This window comes from Symsagittifera roscoffensis, chromosome 10 (assembly GCF_963678635.1).
Source record: "Symsagittifera roscoffensis chromosome 10, txSymRosc1.1, whole genome shotgun sequence".
Classification (NCBI taxonomy): domain Eukaryota; kingdom Metazoa; phylum Xenacoelomorpha; order Acoela; family Convolutidae; genus Symsagittifera; species Symsagittifera roscoffensis.
This window is the reverse complement of record NC_087071.1, coordinates 41,711,923-41,738,374: the sequence shown is the minus strand read 5'-3', so window position 1 is coordinate 41,738,374 and position 26,452 is coordinate 41,711,923. Positions and strand designations below refer to the sequence as shown.

Below are 26,452 nucleotides of genomic sequence, written 5' to 3'. Positions count from 1 at the left end.
ATGGATCACTCGATCTGGAAATCACGTGCAGTTGTGGCAGACAAAGATCAAAAAGAACAGGAAGAAGAAGAAGAAGAAGAAGAAGAAGGAGAAGAAGAAGAAGAAGAAGACGATGACGAAGAAGAAGAAAACGATGAAGAGGAAAATGCTGACAAAAATGAAGAAAAATCAAAAAAACCAAAAGAAGAAGAAAAAGAAGATGAAGAAGAAAAAAAGCATGAGAAGAGTCGAAGCCAATGTGAAATAGATCCAAATGCGCGAAAAACTTCAACTAAAATCGAACATGCCTTCAATATTTGCCCACTTCAGACAAATTTTAAAGACAGAGAGAAAGAGTCGATTGATGATGAGCCTGCGTTTTCCCCATTTGAAAAAGACATCAGTGACTCGGAAGCTGGCCCTAAAACACCCGATAATAAAAGTGTTAAGCATCCAGGTTCCAGTTCAGCTGATAAGCCTCTTCTACCCGAACTCTCTGATCAGGAGAAATTGGACTCGTTGACTCTAGAACTGGAAAAAATAGAGATCCAGTGGCCCGGAGACCGAATAGTTCATTTTAACGATAATGACGCTTTGAAGCGATTTGTGGAGTTCCAATATCCGGACTGGAAAAAACCAGGGAAGACAACTTCAGTACCCTGTGTTAGAATCCCCCGTATGATGGTTAGGAATGAACAGCTGAGCAGAAAACTGCAAAAACAATATAGGTCACTGCAGAAAGGGGAGGAAGGAGAGAACAAAATTTACAGATTGTTTGTAAACAATGTTTCTACAGATGATTGCGGAATCATGGTTTTCCCAAATATTGATGGAAGTCATATTTTTGAAAAAGGAGAACCAGGCAGCGTTGAAATAGACATGATAGTGGCACACCCGTTGAAAGGATTTTTCGTCTTTAATATTAAAAACGCTCAAAAAGTTAGCCTTAAAGATCTCCAATCGAATTTGCGAAAGCATTCTGATTTTGTCCGGTATGTATTGTGCTACAATGGCCTTTCTAAAGATTCTTTGGGTCAGGAAACTAATGTAAATGTAGTCAATGAAATACCAATTCACTCTGTTATTTGTCTTGTATCTGGTTGTAACGCATCAGCTGGTAAACTTGCAGATGTCACCAATTTTTATAAATGTCAACAAAAACAGATGGGTCGGGTGGCCGATCGAGTGATTGTATTTAAAAAAGAAGAGCTCAACAGTTTCGCTTTGCATTGGAAGCACACAGTTTTCGATCTTGACACCATGATACGAGAAAAAACAGACGACATTTTCGACACTTTAGTTGCACGGCTTGTGGCCTTGAACTCGATGGAAGGAAACAGTTCACTTGTCCACCAAAAGTTCTCTTCTAATGATATCCAGTCTATTCAAGTGAAAAATTTGGAGCCGTGGCTTAAAAGTCAACATGATGGAATTTTGACTGAAGCAACTTTGAAGGAAGGAGTTTTGACTGCTGCGAGCACTCAATGGCAACAAGATCTGATACGCGCCTCGAAAACAGTATACAGCAAGTCGAACGTGTCTAATAGAGATAAAACTACTGTCATTCTCTGGACAAAAGAGCAGTTGGAAATCATAGGAACAGTCTTCAAACGACTCACAGATCCTTTCAATGAACACAACCCTCTACGCATAGATGTGCGAGGAGCAAAAGGATCTGGCAAGACAATGTTGATGGTCCACTTAGCACAATTAGCCAGTTGTATCTATCAAAAGCAGCAGAAACAACGTCAAATAGTCATTTGTGACGGATCTGGCAGAGCTAAAGTCCTTTTTTCGAAACTTCCGCAAACATTGCAGGGACCGGGATTTGAGTTTTGGAATACACGGTCTTTCTGTGGGAAATCTCGAAGTATAGCGAAAGGAATAATTTTCATCGACGAGGATCCGCTGTTACACGAACAAGGTGATGACCTAGTATCACGTTGCATTGAAACTGGAGCTCATCTTTGTATTTTCTCATCTAGAGAAGCGCTGTTGTCAGATAGATTACAAAACGAATTCACCACTCTCTTTCTTTCCTGTGCAATGAGGTCCACAAAACGGCTTCAAAATTTTTCCGATCACATTTATAGAACCCTGACATTAAGACATACATTCACTGAACTTAACGGGTTGCCATCTCACAGTCTAGATGGGACCAACCTACCAGACATTTGTTTTATTAATTATATGGATCATGCATCTGGAAATCAACCGCTTGTGGATGAATGTGTTGATACAATAATGAGACATGCTCTATCGTCACATGGCAAGTCAAACAGTGTGGCCATACTCAGTTTTTTATCGCCAAAAATTCAAAACGGAATCCTCTCAACTTTGAAAACAAAACCAATTGCTTTGCGTTCAATTTCTTATGACTTGAACTCTAATGACGAAAGCGAACTAAGCTTACCAATCGTTCAATTGGAGTCAATCGATGCTATAAATGGAAGTGAATTTCAAACTGTTGTTATTATGCTCGAGAAAATGGTTTTATGTGACGTCTTGAAATTCGCTGAAACAATTAGAATGGCAGTTACACGTGCCACGACCAATTTGGCTATTGTTGCATCACCGGACGTTTCTTTTTTCAGCTCTCCACTCGCAGAAAATGAGATATTTACTTCATTAAGTGTTTTGTGAGGCTCTCCATTATTTCAACTTTAAGATTCTAAAAGGAATTGACATAAGACTAATACCGGAACAGAAAAGTCAAAGACAGGTGATGTTAACAGGAAGTAAAACCTTAAAAACTCTATTTTTATGAATCATACTCAAGCGTCCATAAACTCGACATGCCATTTTCGACAAAAATAGATCGAATAGGAGTAAAAAAGAGTGCTCACACACAAAGACGCTTTGCTTTCTGACATGAAACACTTACTTTCAAAACTGAAAACCTGGTCAGAAATTCATTGCAACATGTTTTAGCATTTGGACAAGGTTTTTCTAAAAGTCTATATTAATTGTTTTAATATAGTTTTTGTTTTTTGGATCATGCATCTGGAAATCAACCGCTTGTGGATGAATGTGTTGAGACAATAATGAGATATGCTCTATCGTCACATGGCAAGTTAAACAGTGTGGCCATACCCAGTTTCTTATCGCCAAAAATTCAAAACAAAATCCTCTCAACTTTGAAAACAAAACCAATTGCTTTGCGTTAAATTTTTTATGACTTGAACTCTAATGATGAAAGCGAACTGTTTTTTTTTCTGGTCAAAAAATTCCTTAATCTAGACTTTTCCCGACAGGAAAAATTTAATTTCTTCCTAAATTCTGGTTCAATATTTTTTCAATCGTTTCTTAACTCAAACTGTTTACAAAACCATCACCAAAATTAACAAAAACCATTACCAAATTATATAAACCAGCTTATTTGTTGAGATCAGCACTGCGAATAAATTTTTGACGTCATTTTTGTTGAATCATGCATTTGAATAAATGTAATCAGAGAAATGAACTTTTTTGAAAAAAAAAGAGATTTTTTGTTAAAACATCCCCCACACGCCATAATAAGAACAAAGTGATGAAATTTGCTCCTATTAACAAATTACTAATGGCATATAAGCTTCCTTGAACCCATTTGAAACGGTTTCTAAGACAATTAAAATTCAGCTTACGCGTTATTAGCGCGATATATATCGCGCTTAATCGTCCTAATTTGACCAAAATGGCAATTTTTACTTCCCATAGCTTTACCAATAAAGATAGGTTCGATATAAAAAATTCCTTCAAAAATGACTTAAAGAAAATTTCGAAATTTGTCTAAAGAAAAAAAACCAACCCCGAGCTCAAATACTCCGTTACTTTCGTTACAAAATTCGGAACAAAAAGATCAGGTTACTTTCAAAACTCCTGGCTCAAATGTCCGAAAATGTGTGAAAAATTGTATCAACAGGTATATTTTCTTCCCACTGATTATTTTCCTATTTTCGGGCTAGAAATTCTCAACTAAAAAATTAATTTCTGACCAGGATTTTTTGAAATGTTTGAATGAAGCAAGGATTTTCCTAAAATTTTTTTGCCCTATCTAAATTCCGGTCAGAGTATGATAGTTTCAGGATGTTTCTAGCTAGAAAAAATCTCTTGATTGAGCTTGAACCCGATCTCCCGGTACTCAAAGATGTTAGCATTGACTGCTAGGTATCATGACCTGATAACTACTAATGGACTTTTTCACTGAATTTTTTGGTGAAAATCATCCCCCACACGCGATATAAAGTACAAAGTGATAAATTTTGCTCCTAATAACAAATCAATTATGGCAAATAAGCTTCCTTCAAGCAATTTGAAACGATTTCGAAGACGGATTAAATCTCTGCATTTACGCATTAATAGCGCTAAAAAAATTGCGCTCTATTTGTCCCAAATTGGTCAAAATGGCAATCATTAAACCGCAATATTTTTACAAAAAGAGATCACAAGTGAAACATTTTTTCAAATTTAAGCTCAGGACAACAAAACTTTTTTAATGATACAAATTCTCCCTCAAAAATGGCTAATTTAAAAGTCGAAATTTTTTGAAGAAAAAAAACCACCCGGAGCACAAACATTACGTTACTTTCCTTACAAAACTCGGAACAAAAAAGCATTGATTGGCCGCTATTCTGGCTTATGAACAATAGGTTGAACAATAGAGTCTGAACGAACCTTTTTTTTTAAAAAAAAAGAGCTCGTCTTTTATTTTTGATTTTTCGCACCAATTAATTGCAATTGTGTTTGCAATTTTTCAATGTTTCGGTTTTGCAATTTTTCAATGTTTTGGTTTTGCAATTACAGTGAGAGTTTGATTGTTGTTCCAAATTTAGTAACGAAAGTAACCGAACATTTGTTCTCGGTGCGTTTTTTTTCTTCAGACAAACTTCGACTTTTTAACTAGCCATTTTTGACGAAATTTTTCCATCTGATTCGAAAGCTATTATTGTCTTGAGCTTTTTTTATAAAGTTATGGGTGTTTGGGATTCCCATTTTGGCCAATTTGGGACAATAAGGCGCGATATAAATCGCGCTATTAACGCGTAAGCGGAGATTTAATCCGTCTTAGAAGTAGCTTCGAGGTGGCTCAACTTATATGCCATAATTGATTTGATAATAGGAGCAAAATCTGTCACTTTGTTCTTAATATGCCGAGTGGGGGTTGTCTTAACCACAAATTTCAGTTTTTCAACATAAAATTTTTAACTTCTTTCTGTATTACACTTGAGTTTTTCATGTTATTACTGCTCCATAGACCTTAAAAGGCAGTCGGAACATTCAGGGCATCGCGCAGTCTTGTTTTCTAGAAAATTGATTGTTAGATGTTCCTGAAAAGTAGGTCCGATTCAACATCTGCCTAAGGCCCTTAACTTTTTTTTGGTTCGAATGGAAAGTCTCATGGTTTTAACAGAAAAATCGAGAAATTTCAAGTGCCACAAAACAAGATTTCGGATTACATCACGTCTTTGTTGAAAATCGGTTGCGAAAACAAGCGTATCGCAGTTGTTATTGGAAATTATCCGAAAACAGATGATTTCAAAGAAACCAAATTGACGGTAGATGAAATAAATTACAATTGCGCGAAAGATTTGAAAAAGTACACGTTCAACGGAGATGCAAATACCGTCGTCTGTTTTTCAAGTCTAGCAAAGTGTTGTTCAGAAGCGGCGATAGAGTGGTACCACCAACAAGATATTTCTTCTATCCTAGTTGTTATTAGAAATACCACCGACAAACTGGCATTTGCTTTATTTCAACCATTATTGTATGGACGTGGTCGGATAAACTCTCCGCGTGTTATACAACTACATTGCAGTACTGTCTCATTGCTTGACATTAGCGAGTTCCCCGAAGGCCTGAAAGAGCAACATGAAACGTGTTGCATCATACGGTAGAGTCATATTTGATTGGGGGACCGAATCTTGGAAAAGAATTTTTATCGAATAAGAATGCATTTTTTTATAGTAGAAGTTAAAATTTATGCTAAAATTAGGTTCGTTGGGCGGGTTATTTTGATCCTATGACCATGATGATGCACATGGACGTAAAAGGGTCCCGTGTTGAGGTGTTCGACTTATGTTTCGACCGAATTCGGTCGAACAAACGGATATTGTTCCACCCAAAACCCAAAGTTGAAAACAGCCTTTTAGGTCGAACACAATTTTTAAAGATTACCAAATTCGATGAGTCGGTCGAAACAAACATTTTTTTTTCGGTCGTGATGATCAAAAAACATCAGTTTGGGTCGAGTCCGTCAAATTATAGCACGATTGGGCCGAACACAGTCGAGCGCAATTTTTTTCGTCGAGTCGGTGGAAGCAAAGCTAGTTTCGTTCGAGTCGATCAAAACATAGCTCACTTGGGACCAGCAGTCAAAAGATGGTTGTTCAATTGAGTTGGCGACAACATAGCAAGCTTGGGTTAAACAAATTTGAACACATTTTTCTTTGGTCGAGTCAGTCGAAAATTAACTCGAAAACCTCAATCCGGCTTTATATAATCGTGTCTAACAAAAAACCGTATGGAATTCCTCTCTAGTTGGATTAAGGCATTTCTCGATGAGAAATATCAAATATGAGAGTAGATCAGCTTTAATTTAACAAAAATTTAGGCCACATTTGACCGTTTACAGTTACTTTGTCCAAAATGTTTTTTTATTGAAAATCTACTTAAATGCATCACTATGATTTTGAAGGTCAAGAAACATTAAAATTATCATTAAACTTGAAATTGTTTTTTTTTCTTTTCTCCCAAACCCCCCCCCCCCCCTCCACAATTGAAACTCAGTTTTAAAAAACTAATTCTTTTTAATCAAAATATAATGAAAATTTTTATATTGAATTTAGAAACTATCGTGAACACATTTTCATTTTCATACCTCACATCATAATAACACACATTCAGCCATAATGACACTTAAGACAACTGGAAAACGAAATTTGAAAAATGGGGGGAGTGGAAAAAGTGTTCTTACATGTTATTTATTGATTCTTTGGGGATGTCAATCTAGCTAATTAAAAACTCCAAATGGCAAAACTTTTATCATTTTTTGTCTTAGTTTGCCCTTCCTGGTCATTTTTTCCTCAACTCAATTGAGTTTGATTGGTGTTTTTTCTGCACTTCATTTTTCAACATCATCATCGAATTGATGTTCTGGAATAGGTCCCTGCTGTGGGAAACTGCTATGGTTTTGGTGCTTATGATATTGGTATAAGCGACATTCACTTTATACTCAGGTCATAAGTTGTCACAAGCCGCAGCCAGCATGCTTTGCAAACCAAGAGAAGCTAACAGATGTGAGTATTCCAGTATATTACGCTTCGGCGTCAGCAGACCAACCAGGATTGATTAAATCGTGATTGAACCAGTTTATGATGGCAGTGACAGTAACGATCATGCTGCGATTGTCACTTTCATTCGATGTTATTTTGCAGGCTCGGAATAAAACCCCAACTCGTAAGTTTTGAATTCAGTATTACGGACATTCAATTTTTATTCAGATCAGAGGATTTCACACTCCATTTGCTCGACAAATACAACTCCTATAGTCGCCCCTTTCTTGTCAAAGTGTCCAAAAATCAAATTGGTCAAAATTGTTTTCTGTTCGTTTTCCGTTTTCTTTCTTTTCTGGATCGCTGATGATGTCTGTGACCTCTGGTGATTGCTATGCTCGTATCCTCAGTGCTGACGAGCCGCCGTAAAACTGTTTGTTTGCTGAGAGTGTTTGATAAGGTATTCTTTTTCATCGGTTTTGCTCAATGTTTATCAGCGCGGCAAGTTGTCGTCTCAGAGCATGTGCGTTTCGAAAGGTGTGACTTTCGCCCTCGTGAAAGGCCCCGAGTTGACCATAAGTCGCCATCTTATAATCTTTTTTTTTCATGAGAATCTCACAACTTCTTACGAAAGAATGTTACAAGATAAGAACTATTTCCTGAAAGAAAATTGTAAAAAAGAAAATTAAAACTTTTTTACCGTTGTTATTTTGATAAACTCGCTTATAACCAGTTTAAAAGTTATTATTTGTCGCAGAACACAAAAAAAACTAAAAAGCCAAGACCCGAACTATTCACAATTTTTGTAGGGAAAGTTTTTTTGTTGATTATGCGAAAAATGTGGATATATACCTGAACGCCACAAATAACACAACCCAAACTATATATGACATGGCTCGTCAAAATTGAGTTTTTATTGTCTCCAAAAACTTTTTGAACCACTAGAAACGTTTAGCTAAGAAAATTATCAAAAAAAAACGTTCATATTTTTTTCGACATTTTTTGTTCAAACTGCATACATTTTAATCAAGATCTGAAAAATTTAAAAGCTTAATTTAAAAAAAAACAAAGTGTTTTCTAAAATTGATTTCTATCTCTTTTTAAAGTATAGAAGCACTTGTAAGGTGTTTTTGACTATTATTTGAATCTTGGGAAAAATTTTGATAGTTTACTGAGTCAATCTGCAATTATATGTAGTTGTCATTGCATTAAGTGTGAACTTTTTTCCCATAAAGTCTTGCACTTAGCCCCTTTTTTTTAGTTTATCCAATTTTGTCAGCATTCCGGTTTAATCAAGCCAAACTAGAGTTTTTTTCACAACAGTTTTTGCCGTTTTCTGCACTATCATATGTTTTAATCCAATACAGGTCAACAGTAGGATAATTGCTTTCTTTGATTCAATTGATTCTCAAAGTGTGTCCACCCTTTTCTACCCATTTTTCTTCCCACGGTTTGACCAAAGCTTCTTTTCATACAATTTCCATATACAAAAATTTCCTAACAACCAATTCCATTCGAAGAGAAAACTGTATGAAATCTCTATGATAAGCATTTTTCCATATATGAAAATTGTATGACAAGTTTATGTCCTTAAACCAAAAGAAAACAATTTTTTAAACTTTATTTTCTGACTAAGTTTGGGTTGTGTTTGTAACCAAATGCAAGTGACAAGGACCTTGGTTTTCTCAAAGTACCAAAAGTTGGACAGTCATGCAGTAACAATGTATCAAAAACGACCTGAATTGTCTAAGAGCTGTCTTTCGCAAATGGTGTAACGAAAGTAAAAAAAACTTGGCAAAATCTTTCAAGACGATTATTTTTCTAAAATTTGAATTTTTCAAATGATGAGACATTGATCAAGGCTTACATAAAATATGCCATACCAAAAAAAGGAGTTTTAATCATTTTTGAGAAAATTTTTGAGCAAAAAGCTAAAAATAAACAACATGCAAAAATAAATCGATAAGCATTAAATAAACGACATTAGCGTAACCAGGGCTACGTTATGCACACAAAAAATTATTTTTTTGCTTACATATTTTTTTTTGGAAAACTTGAGTTTGTGCACAAAATTCGATTAGTGGTTAAAAAAAAAAAAAAAAAAGTTTTTGGGATAATTTGTAATGATGGGAATTGTATGATAAGTATTTTTCAAAAAAAAGACAAAAACCTTGGTTTCTTCATCACCAGACTGTGCTATTAGAATCAAACAGCCGCAGAAATTAATTTATCTTTTTTTTTTTCAACTATTTTTCGAAATTGTACGAAAATTGCGTGCAAAGCATTTTTCCATACACTTGTTGGATGGAATTGTATGATAAGTATTTTTGATGTATGGAAGTCAACCCGGGCTTCTACTGATTTAGTTAGATTGACTAACCTTAAACTATCTGTTAAGTAAATTGATGCATTTAAGGCTGCTTTCAGGCTGATTGTCTGATTTGACCTTTTCATTGGTGGTTTTTATCAGTGTTTATGACACAAAATGGCGATAAGTTGAGAGGGCGCTGTCAATCTGATGATCGCGTCATAACATGAAACAAAAAATTAAAGTACGGAGCAGAGTAGGAAAAACACGTTGTTTGAAAAGGCACGTGGCGTGTCCTTAGGGTTAGAGTAACAAAATAATCGACATAATCGTTCTGTAAATTAGAACTTGTTAGGGTTTTCTACACTTGTATTAATTGGGAACTTTTTCGGTCCCTCAATAATGAGAATAGACATCGTACTGTACATCCATCAATGTCACAGTTAAACATATCGAACAAGGAACCAGATGAGTGTATGGATTATAATACCAGTAGCAGGGAGGAAATAAGAGAATTGGTATCAGCATTTGAGAGCCACAGAAGCAATCAGCTTTATGCCAATATCAATGTGGATCTTTTTCATTTTTACTCAGAAGCTTACGAAGTAGTTTTTCGAGAGTATTGTCAGCATGTGACATCGGAACAATCTAATTCAGTTACAAGTCGTGAACAAGCGATGGTTTGTAGAAAAGATGCTTCTGAACTTCTTCTAAAATGTTCTCAGTCACTGGTCAAAAGGTCTGCTCTTTTCACGACGAAAGATGACAATCGCTTTCAAATCCTATATTGCTATATTCTATCTTCGCAATACGCAAAATATTCAGTTTGGTTTAATCCGAAACATGTTATGGCTTGTGAAACAGTCATCGAAATCTGTACGGCTGCAATTGAGAAACTGGATGTCGCAAACATTAGCTCCGACAGCCATGGCACGAGTTCGACGAGTAACCGCAACAACGATATGAATAAATTGATTCTTGAAGATCGTAACGACGTTAGAAGAGCTTTCCTGTTTTGGTCAAAAACTAAATATTATCAGAAAATCGACGTGCTTCGGAAAATTGAGCTGGATCTCGAAACACAGGTACACTGAAAATCAAAAATCAGGTTATTATAAATGCATCCTGATAATCGTCCAAAAAATGATTTTTTTTGCTTTCATTTCAGTCGCCAACGATCTAATATTTTCCTATTAATATTTTTTCTGCATGCAAATTTCATAAGTTTGCCTTTAACATGATTTAGGAATAATGCTTTTACCCAGAAAAAAAAACAAAGTCAGCGTGAAGGTTTTCTGAGATGTCAGAATTGTTATTTTTCAACGTTAGATGAAAAAAATTAAATCTGAAGCTGAATAAGAAAAAATAGGCCACCTTTTTTCAAATCAATTTCTATCTTAAATGTTTAAGAAACAGAAGCCTCATAGCCACATAAGAAAACAACCTTTTTTCTAATTATGATACTGTGAGTTTCAGAGTTGTACGTTACTTGGCGTAGCTCAAAAGTTAGTTTTTATCGAGGAGTTAATTGCTCATTAACCTTTTGTAATTCTCATCCCTCATCCATTGCTGGTCATGCTATTTTCAAAAGTTTTTTTTCTTCTATGGAATGGTTAAAAAGTTAAAAAAGCCCCAAAAAGAATTTTATCGTATCTTCTGGTTGTATTAATTAGTTGAAATTTTGACAATTTTTGATATCGATAAAGGGCAAAAAATGGTCTCAGTTTTTTTGCTCTCAAAATCAGTTCTGTGCAAAAAAAAAAGAAATTTGCGAACAAATGTGCAAAAAAATATGTTTTTTTTTCTATAATAATGAGGCCAGTTGCTCACAAAACTGCCATTGATTCATGTTTACTTTCAGTTCATCAGCGGAATTCTTGTCTTTTGAATTTATTATGATTGGTATCAAGCAATTAGGATAGTTAAGAATTATTTCCAAATAATATGGGGGCAAAAAAATTAGCTGAAGTTTGCTGCACCTGGTTGTAAAAAAACTTCCCAGGCTATTTTTTCGGGTAAAAATTTACCTTTAAAAAATAAATTCTTTCTAGGGGTGTCTTTCGGTTATCATTTAAATCTGAACTATCTTTAGAATTTAAAAAAATATATAAAAAAATTCTTCTATGAGATTTTAAATGGTGTTCTGACATATGGGTAGCAATGCACCCAGGCAATTGTGTTTGTAATTAAACACAATCATACATAAACATAATAAGAAATCCAAACAAAGAAAAAAGAAGATCTAAAAATTAAGGAAGACAGAATGCTAGTCATACAATTCTTACAATGGCACAATAACTGCAGGCAAGGTACACATTTTCTGTAAAAGTATTATTGTTTGTTCATTTAACCTCTGATCTTTACTGATCGTTGACCTTTAAGTTGTTAATTTATACACCTGCCAAAAGCGCAACGGCTTTTGGTAGACTCAGAATTGGCCACTATCTTTTATGATACGTAACAAACAAAACCGAAACCAATTCAATCTTTTAAACCTCTCTTACTTTAGTTAGCATCACCGTCTTTTATTTAGTACTAAATAAAAGCCTACTGTTTTAGTAGGAATCATAATCATCCGTATTCTTAATCTATTCTTAGCTTAAGTACACTCCTATACAACTACGAGTGGTATCCTAATTTTTTAACATGGCGCAGTCTAACGAATCGAATCTACGTGGATTAGAGTTTTTTTGGAACAACTCATCAAACGAAAATCAACATGACTGGGAACGGTGGGCGGAAAAGTTTCAATTGACAATTATTGCGAAAGACTCCGTAGACATCGAAGATGTAATTAACCCACCGATAAGAAACGAACTAATTTACCCTACGGCAGAACCACCGGACCCATCCGAGGATCAGGCCCGTCGGGCCGAAAAAGAGGAACATCACAGAGTAGCAGTACAAAATTATAACGAAGAATTAAGAAGGAGAAGGGCGGAAGATAACGCCAAATTTAACGGACTTCAAATCGGAGACATTGACAAGAAGCTAAAATCACAGTTATACCTAGCATTCGGAAAAAAAGGACAGAAATGCTTCTCTCATAAAAATCCTGGCAAAAGAATTCTGGATATCAATTTCGCAGAATTTTGGGAACTATTAAAAACTACTTTCACGATCACTACAAACCTACCATACGAAAGGTTTAAATTTTTTGGCTGAAGACAGAAAGAACATGAGCCCTTAGAAAAATTCCATGAAATTCTTTCAGAACTAGCAAAAAATTGTAAACTGGGGGAACTCGAGTCAGAACTAGTAAGAGACATTTTCATCACAAACATGAGAAATGTCGAGATCCAAAAGAAACTATGTATAGAATATTTGACCCCAGAAAACGTACTATCTTACGTACTAGTTCATGAAAAAGGTACTAAAATCCATCAACAGTATCTAAAATTCCCAACTTACAACCCAGGACCAAGACCACAATACGTGAAGAACGAACCAACCCTAAATATCGCCGAAAATAACAAATGCCGCAATTGCGGTCAACAATTCAAAAAAGGACACCTATCCACATGCCCGGCTAGAGATAGAAACTGCAATACGTGCGGACGGAAATGACATTTTGCCAAACACTGTAGGAGTTCAGCAAAAACACAAACTAACATCGTTGATCAGAATCGTGTACCCCAAGAAAACGAAAATATCCGGACCAACCCGCAGGAAAATCCCGAATTTGAGGTTAACTTAGATGACTTCCTAGTTCTAGCCGTTGACACAGATAATCAAATAAATGCCGTAGAAGACAAAATAGAGCGTGGAGTGAGAACAGTATTTAACCACGAAGGATTAGAATTGAAAAAGACACTAAAAGTATCTCTGGGAAATTTCAACCCTTACTACACCGAGATTCAAATTGACTCCGCAAGTCCAGTTTCCTTCATGAAAAAAGACCTACTACATGAATTGAAGATACGAGATAGATTTTTAAAGCTAGAACCTGTGGACGAAATAACAAAGAAAGCATACCAGGGCTTCGGGAGTACGATCAATATCATTGGAAGAGTTCGAGTGAAAATCCAATCGAAAGGATGGGAGGCTAATGACCAAAAACTTTTTATCACTGAAGGGGCTGAAAGAAATCTACTAGGAAACGACATCTTACCGAATTTGGGCATTGTAGTATTTCAGAAACAACCTCCACCCAACGGGTTAAAGTCACGGGAAGATCAGAAAGTATCACCCATTGGGATAAACGTCAATCAAATAAAATTCGCATCGGACAACCAACAGGATCAAAACCAAGAGACACCATCTCAAAGTGAGTTTAAATTATACATATCAAAGCACTTTTCAGACCTCATAAAAAGAACTGGTAGATCAAAAAACTACGTAGTTAATACTTATTTTAACGAACCGATAAAACCGATACAGGTAAAAGGGAAACGTATCCCGATCCATCTTCTCCCCAAAGTCAAACTATGTATCGACCAATTATTAAGAGACGGACACATCGAAAAACTATCTAGATGCTCTGAAGATTGTTTTATTTCCCCCATCGTGATTACAGCAAAAAGGGACGGATCAATCAAACTAGCATTGAACTCAAAACTACTAAACAAACAGATATTTCGCAATAGATATCAAATGCCGAATCTATTTGAACTAATTGACAACGTAGCAGTTACTATTAGCGGCCACGATCAAAGAAACATCTGGTTTTCATCGCTAGATTTAAAATACGCCTACAGCCAAATACCGCTTTCTAAAAAGGCAAGCAATAAGTGTAATTTTAACATTGTGGGGGGAGAAGTAACGGGTTCATACCGTTTCAAAACCGGATTCTACGGACTAGGCGATATGCCTAATGAATTTCAACGAATAATGGACCGTTTGACGGAAAAACTACCAAATACTCATTGTTATCTTGACGACATCCTAATCGCCACCGTGGGTAGCGAGGAAGAACATAAAAAGCTAGTCATTAATGTGTTAAAAACGCTAGATGACGAGGGACTAGCCATAAAATGGTAAAAATGCACATTTTTAACCCACAACATAGAATGGTTGGGATTCAGAATCGACGCAAAAGGGACAACACCATTAATACATAAATCTGACGCAATTAGAAATCTAAAAGAACCAAATTGCATCAAAGATATCAGATCATTAATGGGATCGATTAACCAATTTAATAAGTTTATACCAAACCTAGCGTCCCTATCAACACCGTTCAGAGAACTTATGCAAAAAAATAAACCATTTAAGTGGTCCTCAGTACATACGGAAGCGTTTGAAAAAATCAAGAACGAAATTTGTAATACGGTGACGAACCACCATTTCGATGTAAAACTGAACACTCGGGTGAAATGCGATGCCTCACATTTAGGACTGGGCGCGTCCATCGAACAAGACCATCGGGGGAATTGGAAGACAGTAGCGTTTGCTAGCAGATTTTTGAATATTGCCGAATTAAAATACAGCACTAATGAACTCGAACTACTGGGATTAGTGTGGGCACTAGATCATTTTAAAAATTATCTACTGGGTAAACAATTCTCAATTTTAACAGACCACAAAGCTCTAATAGGAGCACTGAAAGACAATAAATACACCAAAACGGCCCAATCACGTCTCACCCGTTGGGCAGATAAACTTTTACCGTTCGACTTTACTGTAGAACATCTACCCGGTAAAGATATGGGATTTGTTGATTATAAATCCCGACACCCATCGGGTGAACCCGTACCAGTTTCTCTGGATGACGAAAAGTTTGTTATTGCTTCAGTAAATCAGATTAGTACGCTCCTAGGTTTTGATCATCTAATGCCAAAAAATCCGTGGGCGCAAATAAGAAATAAATTCTCTCAACATTTCTTAGCACATGACGTCACTTCCTGTAATACGATTGGCCAGTCAACAGATCATATGACCAGTCAAGAAATAGAACGTGAGAATCGAATTGCTAATGCCGCTGAAACTTTCCAAGCGATAGCTAACTATTCAAATATTTCAGTGTGTCAAAATTCTCACTCGCGAACAGAACAGTGTGACTCATCTTGCAAATTAAACGATTTTTTTACGAATTTTAACATCTTGAAAGAAATGGCAGAACAAATTGAATTTAACCAACAAAAAGAACTTACTACTAAAGAAAACACGGACGTTTTAACACCAACTACTAGTAACCCGTCGGATAATCCCGAGAAAAGATCACCTAGTAAAAAGAAAACAGTTAACATATTCCCTTTCTCTTGGCCGGAAATATTTGATTCAAAATTTATGTCCCTCTTATCAAAACAAGATCTAGTTCTGAAAAAGATAATCAAAGCAATCGAGGAAGACCGAAAACAGGATATTCTACAACTGGGAAACTACTACAAATCATATTTAAATAATTTACATGTCAGTGGAGGATGTCTTTATCTTGACAACCGATTAGTAATCCCAGCATGCCTAAGATCGACTATGCTCAACAGACTTCACGAAGCTCACCCCGGCAGTTCGCAATGAAAAGTCTGGCAACTCAATACATCTGGTGGCCGAAAATTTACCGTGAAATCCAAGTCCACGGCGAGAACTGTATTGAGTGCGTGAAAGCAGGTAAAAAATTGAAACCTCTTATAAAACACAATACCCTAGGGGAACTCCCAATGGTCGTAGAGCCAAACCAAGAAATGGAATTAGACTTCGCCGGTCCGTTACCTTTAGTATGGGGAACAAAAAAATACATATTGGTGTGTGTTGACAGATTTTCAAAATTCCCATCAGCTCAAATAACATCCAGCACATCGGCCAAATCTATAATAAACTTCCTTAGTAAATACATTGCTTTACACGGGATACCTAGAACCATTAGAACAGATCAAGGATCTGGTTTTATCTCCAAGGAAGTTAGAGAATTCTGCCACGATCACAACATAAAGGTGATATTTAGCCCAGTGGGTGATCATAGAGCTACCGGACTAGTGGAACGTCTAATCAGGACCATTAAGGAAAGACTCCTGGTTATGGCACAAGAACGTCCAAAACCTTCACTAGAATCTGCACTCCTGAAAATAATAAATTGCTTAAGAACAGTAACCCAGCAGTCGCTTAACTGCTCTCCTTTCGAAGCACATTTTGGTAGATCCCCTAACACCATCTGGCATAATTTGGTCAAATTACCCTCTTCGAATAACCTTGATTGGAATAAAACTTTGTTATGTCTAGATAAGGGCAAAAAACTAATGAGCCGAGAGCGAAGACACGACTGGGACGCCCCCGACGATATAGAAGATGGAGATGTTGATGAAAACTCATCATCCTCGGAGGATATCTCAAATGCTGTGAGATATGTACCAACCAGTGCTGGATCCCCAGTAAAAGTGCTCTCTCGGTCAGAAAAAAGAGATGCCTTGGGCATAAAGGACTCAATTCTGAACAACCCGTCGGGTAAGACCATTGTTTATCGAAAAATCAAGGATAGAACAAAAAATGAACCATACTATAGAGTACTCAAGGACGAAATCGTAAGGGAATCAGATCACACTGTGACTTTAAAAAATGGTAAAATAATACGTAAATCTGATTTAGCCATTAAAAGACAGTGCACTCAGAAGAAACCAAGTCCAAGAAAACGAAACCAACTGGTTAGATTTTATGCGACTAAAGGATTGAGGAAAACTGCAAAACCACCAAGAAATGTCGGATTTAAAAGCTCAACAACAACCCAAAAGAAAAGAAATCTTCAGTGGAAATTTGAAGAGCTGGATATTGCGAGACGAAACGCGGCCATGAACAGCTCGAGGGAAACTCTTCTTAGAGAGGAAGAAGACCAGAGAAAGAGACTGAGAACCCCGATATGCCTCGAAAGTGACCAAGAATCTAGCCCGTCGGGCAAAGCCGACCTTCATAAAAGTCGTTTAAATGAACCCGGAGTGATGATCGAACCACATGAAGAGATTTCAGACGACAACGATAGCGACTTAATTTCACTAAAAGACCTCAAGAATAAAACATTACTCGAAGCTACAAAATCAGACGAACACATAATCTCCGAACGAACAGATCCTAAGCTTGAAATATCAGACCACGTTGATCAGAAGGTCGATTTAGATCCGATTCCTTTGATCGACTTAGATTCTGGCGATAATGAAAGAGACTCACAAGCGATCCCACAGTTGATTCACTTGGACACTATGGAGGAGGCCAATAAAGCGTGTATAGAAATGCCGTTTCTCCCAGAGAATCCCGGAGGAGAGTTTTCCAAGTCTGCTGAAGAACCAATCGCCATGGCGGGGACGGAATCCAAACAAATACACCCTGAACGTACCACGAAAACACAGAAATTGTCCGGTACCGCTAAAAGAAAGGCGTCATCACCAATGAAATCACCACCCGCGAAAAAATTGCCAGAAATTTATACACGTCAGAACACCAGACCTATGCGAACTAGGCAGCCTCCCAAGATGCTAGGTGGGAGAGTGTTCACCAGTGTAAGTGATTTAACTGATGAAGATCGTGATGCTCCAGAATTTGGTTCACCTAATTTAGTCCCAGCATGTTCAACGTTAGAAGCAACTACCGTAGAAATGGAAAGCCATCATGTCGACCTAGTAGACCTGACAACATTAACACCGCCTTCATCATCGCGTCCTACTATAGTTCACTTGCGGGAAGAAAACTATGCGTACCCAAGTGACCCGAAGCCCTCGAAAACAGATGACCAAAAGACTCCCGAAAAGAAATCAAATTTAGTCCTGATGTCTGTTCCACGAAATTCAACCCATCGGGCCTATCTTATGAAACCCCAACTTCTACATTTGTCCCCATTGTACCTGACCCAGACTGGCTGAACACCTCTTCTATCATTTCGGCGATAGAAATCCTTGGACGGCCAATGACGCTGGAGGAGTTAAGGAGATGGACAATAAACAAGGCAGCAAATCGGGAAACTAATTAGATGTATGAGCTCCAATCCAGATGTTATCATAAACATTCTTGAACTCTCAAAAACTTCTTTACAAAACTTTTAGTATCTTTAGTATCTTGTGTATTGCCGAATGCTATTAACATTCCATTGCTATAGAGTCATACAAACTTCCAGTGCTGTCATATTAAGCCAATAAGTTGATTGGTCACACTTGTAACCCTGCTTTAGCCATATAATTTCGCCAAAATGTCGGTAAAATTCTTTTCACCCATTGGGCGCTACCACCGGATAACCATTAGATTTATCCATCCTAGTATTACCCACTTATTTTGACTATTCTAAGGATAACTCGCTGCCTACCTTACTGCTCAATTTACCCTGGTGCTATTCCAGTTTCTTGCTCGCCCATAGTAACCAGTCTATATTTATTTCACCCGACGAGAACATACTATTCGATCTAAGGTGGTTTGTTTTCGAATTTTTGTTATTGCGGATGAACATGCTTTCCGGCCCACCGGGTCCGTTCATCGGTCTTTCCCGGACCGTACACCCGCTCTTTCGACCTGATAACCGTGTAAATTTACTTAGTATCAATACACTTTCTTGGTCCTCGGTGCTTTACCAAGTCTGTGTTCCTACTGTTCTAGATCCACTATCGGGGGTCCTAGACAATGCGCCTACTTAGTCATTCATTCTAGCGCTTATTTACTTTTGTTTTGTTCTCCTCTTGTGAGGCGAAAGGGATAGATTATAGATAAATTTTGCGGGGAATGTAAAAGTATTATTGTTTGTTCATTTAACCTCTGATCTTTACTGATCGTTGACCTTTAAGTTGTTAATTTATACACCTGCCAAAAGCGCAACGGCTTTTGGTAGACTCATAATTGGCCACTATCTTTTATGATACGTAACAAACAAAACCGAAACCAATTCAATCTTTTAAACCTCTCTTACTTTAGTTAGCATCACCGTCTTTTATTTAGTATTAAATAAAAGCCTACTGTTTTAGTAGGAATCATAATCAACCGTATTCTTAATCTATTCTTAGCTTAAGTACACTCCTATACAACTACGAGTGGTATCCTAATTTTTTAACATTTTCCAAGCAGTGTTTTCAAGGTATCAAATGTATTGGCCATTTGGCAATTAATGGGAATTATTTGAATTTGAAATGAGTTTTTAGTCACCTTGTCTGATATCAAAAAAACTGCTCCTGTTAAAGACTGCTCGCAATTGTTCTGAATGGCTTTTATTGTCAATGAAATTGATTTTGCTCGAAAAAAAACTTTAAAAATGTGCAAAAAATGACAAAAATATGAAACTTTAGTTCAAGTTCATAATTTTTATGGCTACATACTAAGGTGAAAATTTTTTGAGCCTTTCAACCTATCATTGAGATCAAATTGTTTGTGTCAGAGCCAAAAATTGAGTTTAGACAGAAAATATTTACAGAAAAATCAGACTTCGATTTGTATAAAAAATTTGGGAAATGGGACGACAAAGTTAGATGGAGCAATAAGTTCGGTGTGATTGATCAAGGTTTCTGTACCTAATTAGTTAAAACATATTTTGAGTTTCACTTTTTTGATTTTTTGACACAATATTCGACAATCATCAATTCAATTTTAATTGAATAATTTTTTACAGTTTGAGCTTCAAAAAAATTTGGGTTTTAACTACTTCATTAAAATTCTATTGGTAAAAGTCCCAAAAACAAGACATCATAACTACAGAAGAATGGTCTTAAGTATAACTTTTTTGAGCTTGAACTTGAATATCTCTTAGATGTTAAAGTAATTTCAACAAAAACGGCTAGTTGAAATTTCATCTGCAGAAAAGAAAACACGAACACCTACAAATAATCGATCATTTTTTTTTCGAATTTTTGGAATAATAAACTGCAAATGAAAACTCTTTGATAGTTAATACAATTATGTGTCGGACTGATTAACTTCTTTTTTTAGTTTTACCAAACTAACTGCCCTGGAGTAGCAAATATAGAAGTGACAACTGAAATGTCCAACGGGGTTGCAACAATCGGCCGATTAAAAGCTGAAATAGTTAATCTTCTGGAGGATTACAGCAACAAGATTCATATCGAGTCAATATCTGATTTGATATCCAAGCGAACAGAGATAGCCCACAAATGTGCTGAAGCGGCGCGTTATTGTATAGAACAGTCAGCTGCAATTCGATCCAAGTTCTTTCATTTTGAAGCGGCAAATTTTGCAAGCAACGGTAGGTTTATGGATCCCTACAATTTTGATTGTCAAGATATTCTAATCGAAGTGTTTAAGATCGAAAAGGACAACGTTGAGCGGTATTATAACACTGAAGAAGAAATAGTTCTAATGCAACTAGTTAAGAGAGATATTGACGGGGGTTGGGCAAAAAATCTGGTTTATCAGTAACGTAACAGACAAAACTTCATTCGACAAAACCCTTCTTTCACCAATTGCGAACTTCAAATTTTCTGTTATTGCTTTTCTTTCCAAGAAATTGTTGCGCATATTTAGTTTAAAATTTATGGTCATTTTACAAAAACTATTCACGAAGAAATTATTGATATTTTTGTAGAGATTTAAATTCAAATCTTATTACTAAATGTGTTCTGGGAGAACAAAGTCGCAAAAAATAAATGTATCTTTGATTAATTGAGAACAATTCGCTGTGCTGAAGGTATGAACGGAACGACGAAGTTGTTACTTACACTAAACCGCACCGTCTCTTTCTCACTTGTGTTCTGTCAAGTGTTGTAAATAAAATTTAAAAAAGTCGGAACAACAAGACTACTCGTATCATGGCGAAGCCCTGAATGTTCCGACTGCCTTTTTAGGTCTATGAAGCAGTTTAATTCGAAAAAATTGAATGTAATAAGAACAATTTAGTTTTTTTAGTTTGAGAATCTTTTTGTGAGAATTATCCTTCCACACACCATATAAAATACAAGTGACTCAATTCACTCCTAGTATCAAATCAATTTTGGCAAATAAGCTTACTTCAACCAATTTGGAACGACTTCTATGACGGATTAAATCTTCGCTTACGCGTTATTAGCGCTAAATATATCGCGCGTTAATTCCCTCACCGAGCGCCCATGGATTCAAATTGTTTATAATGGATTCCAGAGACAAAAATAATCCATTATATACTATAACAGATTTAAAATTCAGGCAACGAAGTAGATTATTTTGCCATTATAAGCGAATGTTTGTGAAAAAATACTCCATTAAAGGATGCGGATTCCGCAATTAGAGTAGAATTATAAAAAATAAACGGATTACGCGATTTTTTTTTTACTGCTTCAAATCAGCTCTGGAGTATGACTAAAAAAAAGCTGAAGCTGCAATTATCATCTGGTGCTAATGGAATTTACTAGCAACGACTTAACATTGTCAGCCGAAAGTTTCTCAACAAGCATTTTGGAACAAATTGACCATGATAAATGCTTTAGATAAGTATGTCCTTAGTGAGATAATTATTTTGTTGAGAGGTTCAAATTTAACCCCCAGTTAGCATTGATGAATTCCATCCCTTCGTTAGAGATGTTTTTGAGGAAAATTTGGATTATGTAGCTTTATTAAGATCATCAGAATGATTCAAAGTGTTCTGAATTGTTCTTATCTATTATCTCTTCTAATTGAAGTTATTGCGATGATTGCTAGTTTTTAACGATATTCTCGTAATTAACTTGAACTGAAACTGAATAGAATTGATGGAATAGTTTGCCTCAGTTTGTTCGCTTGGCACAAACTGAGATCGAATTTTTTAGGTTGATTGGCAGGATTGGATATCGATTCGAATGTTTGAATTCGTCAGAATTGAGATCGAACGTTGTAGTTGGCAGAAATTGAGTGTTGGCAGGAATTGATTTGAGAGAGTTTAATTAGGCAGGAATTGAGATTGAACGGCTGGGGACGAAACTGAAGCAGTATTTGAGATTTGATTCGCTGGTGACAATCGGGTAAAAAAATGTTTAAACAAAATTGCTTCTGTAAATGTTTCTGGAAGCTGCAAGCAAAACAGTCTGCGGATTCCGCTTACGATAGGATTCCGCAACAGCTCAATTTTACTGTGCACATATTTAAAATTTGTTGGTGGTTTTCAAAACCTGTTCCAGATTCCTCAAAAAAAAATGCCGATTCCACAACTCCGGCAGTTTTCAGAGCGAGTAGGAGCAATTCAGTGTTTTAGCTATTTATTTGTGGAATCCAAAACAGCGAAGGATATTTAATAAAGCACTTTTGCCATTTTAGCAACAAATTTTATTTGGGCCTGTTGCTGAATCAGTTTACAAAACACAAAAAACACATTTCGCCCTCGTTATGCTACCAAAATAGCCTAAGAAAAAATAACAATTTGAGAAGTTGAAAAAAAAAGAAGTGTCCCTGACCTTACAGAAAAAAATTATTTTTTTTTGCTAAATTTTGCAAAAAAATAAGCGGTACAGATTTTGTGACAGATTTTGTAATTGTAAATGATACAGATTTTGAAATCCACATTCATCTTTCTTATGCTGTATTTGTGTCTGGTCTGGGAACTTCTGTCCATTGTATTCAATTGCTTTTTTTTGTATTGCTTATACGAGTAACACGGCAAAAAAACACACCATTGGTGATAGTTTACAATAGTTTTCATGGTTTCTCATTCTCAAAAAAAAACACTCTACGCCATAGTTAGTTTCCAGTCTCTGTTCCGCTGCTTCAGCACAAGTAAGAATGCAAAAAGAAACACATATGGATCTAATTTATATGTAAAACTTTCTGATATCTGTTGACTCCTACGGAAATTTACATGTTTAGGCATCTAAAATGAGCAGAGTTTTTCATCACTTAGCAAATTTGACATGTTTTGACCCAATTTTTCAACTATCAATCAAAAAGATTTATCCACGAAGGTACATATAATCAACCGAGCCGTTCCGCTCTTCACTAGGAACCACTTTTGTGCCCCTGGTTAGAATAATCATTCAAACTTAATCATAAATTTTTCCTCTATGAATTTTGTTTGATAAGAGCTTCTTTCTTCAGCCACAAAAATTTTTTGGTAGTTCTAACTAAACAAATACAATTAAGAGTTATAATGATAAATTAAAGAAAATCAGGGCTTCAACTTACTGATAATTGTATTTATCAGAAGGCTGGAGACAGCTATAAAAGTTTAATTTTATATCTATTGGAAGTTTAAAAATAACTAGTTTTCTAAGTCATTCCAATTTGCATCTTTTTGTGCAAAAATAATTGGCCCGGTCTGACAGAGCCGACAGATATTTTCATTTTAAATTGCAAACAAATCATAAAATTTTCTCTGAAAAACAAACAAGATCAATCATGATGTTTTCTAATTTGAATTGCAACGAAATCATAGAAACTTTCACTGAAAAACACTTCCCGATCTGACCTCCATAGACAAAAAATGCTAATCATACAATTCAATAAACTAAGTCTATGAAAAATTACTTGTCATACAAATTTCATACATTTTATGGTGTCTTCGAATTTTCGAAAATTTTTTCTCTTGTTTTGGCATAAAATTCGGTGTATCATACTAAATAAAAAAGAAAAACTTTTTGTCAAGAAAGATGCTAATCATACAATTTCCATATATAAAAAATGCATGACTAGCATTTTTTTGATGGCGACGACAAAATATTTTCAAAATAATTTTAAAATTGCCCTTAAAATTTTTTTTTGGTTTTGTTTGAACCGCAAATTGATTTTCGTACTCAAGAAAAATTGCAGGCAAAACTTACATTTTTGTGTGTATAAAGTAGTCCTGGATATACTAATAATGGACTTTTTTCCCTTTTCTCTTCATAACTTTTTTCAAAAACGCTTAAAACTCTTGTTTCTTTTGTATGGCATGTTTTTGTATGCCTTGATCAATGTCTGGTAATTTAAAAATTCAAATTTTAGAAATAATAAACTTTGAAATTTTTTGCCAAAAATTAAAAAATCGTTACTTTCGTTATATTATTTGTATGAGGCAGATTTAAAACATTTCAGGCTGTTTTCAATAAATTTTTAATGCGAGACGGCCAAAACTTTGGTCAGTGCGTTTGAGTAAACAAGGCTTATGTCATTTGTGTTCGGTGACGAACCCAACCAAAACATTTTGAGAAATTAAAATGTAACAAATCAATGTTTTTGGTTTGTGGAAAAATGCTAGAATACTAAGAGGCCCGAAATCAGTTTTTTGTCATCTTTCTTGAACTGATTGGCAATTTATACACCCAAGTTCAAATAACATGGTCCTGCATTTCAATTGAAATTTCAAGCAGATAAAATTGTTGGCCGACATGATCAAAACTATCAAATTTTTAATTTGCTGAAGCCATTTTTTGATTTTTTCTTGTCTGAAAAAACTTGCCATGTGACTTAAAAACATTTTTATTACTAGCAAAGTTTAACATTTTGGTATTTAGACTAATAATTTTGTAATTTTCGGCTAATTGTTTTAATCTTCTGGAAGTTTTGATTGAATTGCCTGACCATGTTGGTTGAATGTGATTGGCTAATATTAGCCAATCGGATTCGACTGCATAACTTTTAGCTCAAGATGCATGAGTATTGATTTTGGACCGTTTTGTGCATTTTTGGTTAACCCAAAACTACTGATTTTGGGACGTTTGACTAGTATTTTTGGTCAACCCGGGTTATGACAATCCTGAGATGTTTTTTCAATTTGAATTGTAAATAAATCATTCAAATTAAAAAAAAAACAATTAAACGAGAACTATCTTGACAATCCAAAAAACCTTCTTTAATAAGAAGCTGTTTTCGCATTAAAAAAAAACAATTGTTTTTCACTGAACTTTTTCTGTGATTGAACTTTTGCATATCCTTGATCACAAAAACTCTGTCGACCAGGAGTAAAAAGAACTTTAAAGAAACCGCATCTCGATTTCAGAAAAGGCTTGCGACTGTTTCCTTGCCTCCTTTGTTCGCAAGGGTTGTTGAAGGGAGTAAGGTGGGGGACGGGGACGAGTAGAAGGCGGCGTGTGGAAAGTTGGGCGGATGGCTTCTACACTGGGGGTGAACATGGTCATTCGGGATCTAGTTTTGCAGAACGCTGCAAAACTTCCAATAAGCGTTACATATTTGCAAAAATTAATCGAATTTCAAGGATTTTATGAGCTAAAAGAAACGGTTATATTGAAACTAAAACGGGTTATGATTGATTATTATGAAATAAAGTGAGTTTTCGAAAATTGGAAATAATCGATTAAAGCACCCTAACAATCTATTCCCATGGTTAAATTGGTCATGAAAATCGAGTTTTATGTTTTATTTTTTTTTTGCAAATATATCGATGTTTCCCACGAAACTCTTGATGATGCAATAGTTATGGAGCAGTCAAAAGAACCAAACTTGCGGGTAATTCCTTCATTCGGGTGATGCAATAAAAAGGAAGCCAAAAGCGATATCGGTTTTGTATTAACGGGAGTTTAACAAATCCCTTTCTTCACTAGCACTTGTTGCACTGCTCCTTGTCTGGCTAATCAGTGGCAAACAACTTGTTGCAGCTGGACTTCAGAAACAAAGGATGCAATTCTCTTCTTATGGGTTCTCTTGGGACAGAGCGTTCGTTTCCATGCTTTTGTATAGCTTTTTCGGTCCAAACAAATAACACACATACAAAGAAGATGTTATGGTGATAAAGCTTACATATTTTTCTAGAAATGATGTCAAGCATCGATTCAAGATCTGAGTATGAGCGGGTTTTGAACTGTTTTCTTTTTGTTCCGATTTTTGAAGTACGGTACTGAGTTATGACCGAGGTGGTTAACTCATAGAGTTATTTCGGATAGGGTACACCGTCTGCTCGTCACGCTATCTTATTTTCGGCCGGATAGATTCGTGCAACTTCTTAGTCTAATACCGATCCTAATCTTACTCTTATACTATCTAGTCTCAGGTTGTTTAACTAGTCTCTGCTAGGCTCAATAGATCTAGGGTATACTGGTTAATTGCGGCTGCTGAAGTTCTCTTGGAGAGTCAACTAATTTCTAAGTTAAATTCAAATCTCTCTGGTGCTGAAATTACAAGTAATTTC

General features: G+C 35.8%; 1 protein-coding gene across 1 annotated transcript; it reads left to right on the top strand.

Annotated features, from left to right (window-relative positions):
- LOC134855068 (uncharacterized) lies at positions 1–20,919 on the top strand. The gene is made up of 4 exons (XM_063871448.1): positions 1–2,618; positions 5,369–5,848; positions 9,950–10,622; positions 20,362–20,919. The coding sequence occupies exons 1-4, from the start codon at positions 1–3 to the stop codon at positions 20,806–20,808; spliced, it is 4,218 nt and encodes a 1,405-aa protein (XP_063727518.1). The 3' UTR covers positions 20,809–20,919.
- The last annotated feature ends 5,533 nt before the right edge of the window (positions 20,920–26,452 follow it).

Bases quoted from the DNA above. Each gene is read 5' to 3' on its own strand.
- LOC134855068 (XM_063871448.1), top strand. From the start codon at position 1: ATGGATCACTCGATCTGGAAATCACGTGCAGTTGTGGCAGACAAAGAT. The intron at 2,619-5,368 runs GTGAGGCTCTCC...TGGTTTTAACAG, and splicing joins TTTACTTCATTAAGTGTTTT to AAAAATCGAGAAATTTCAAG. The intron at 5,849-9,949 runs GTAGAGTCATAT...TAATGAGAATAG, and splicing joins GAAACGTGTTGCATCATACG to ACATCGTACTGTACATCCAT.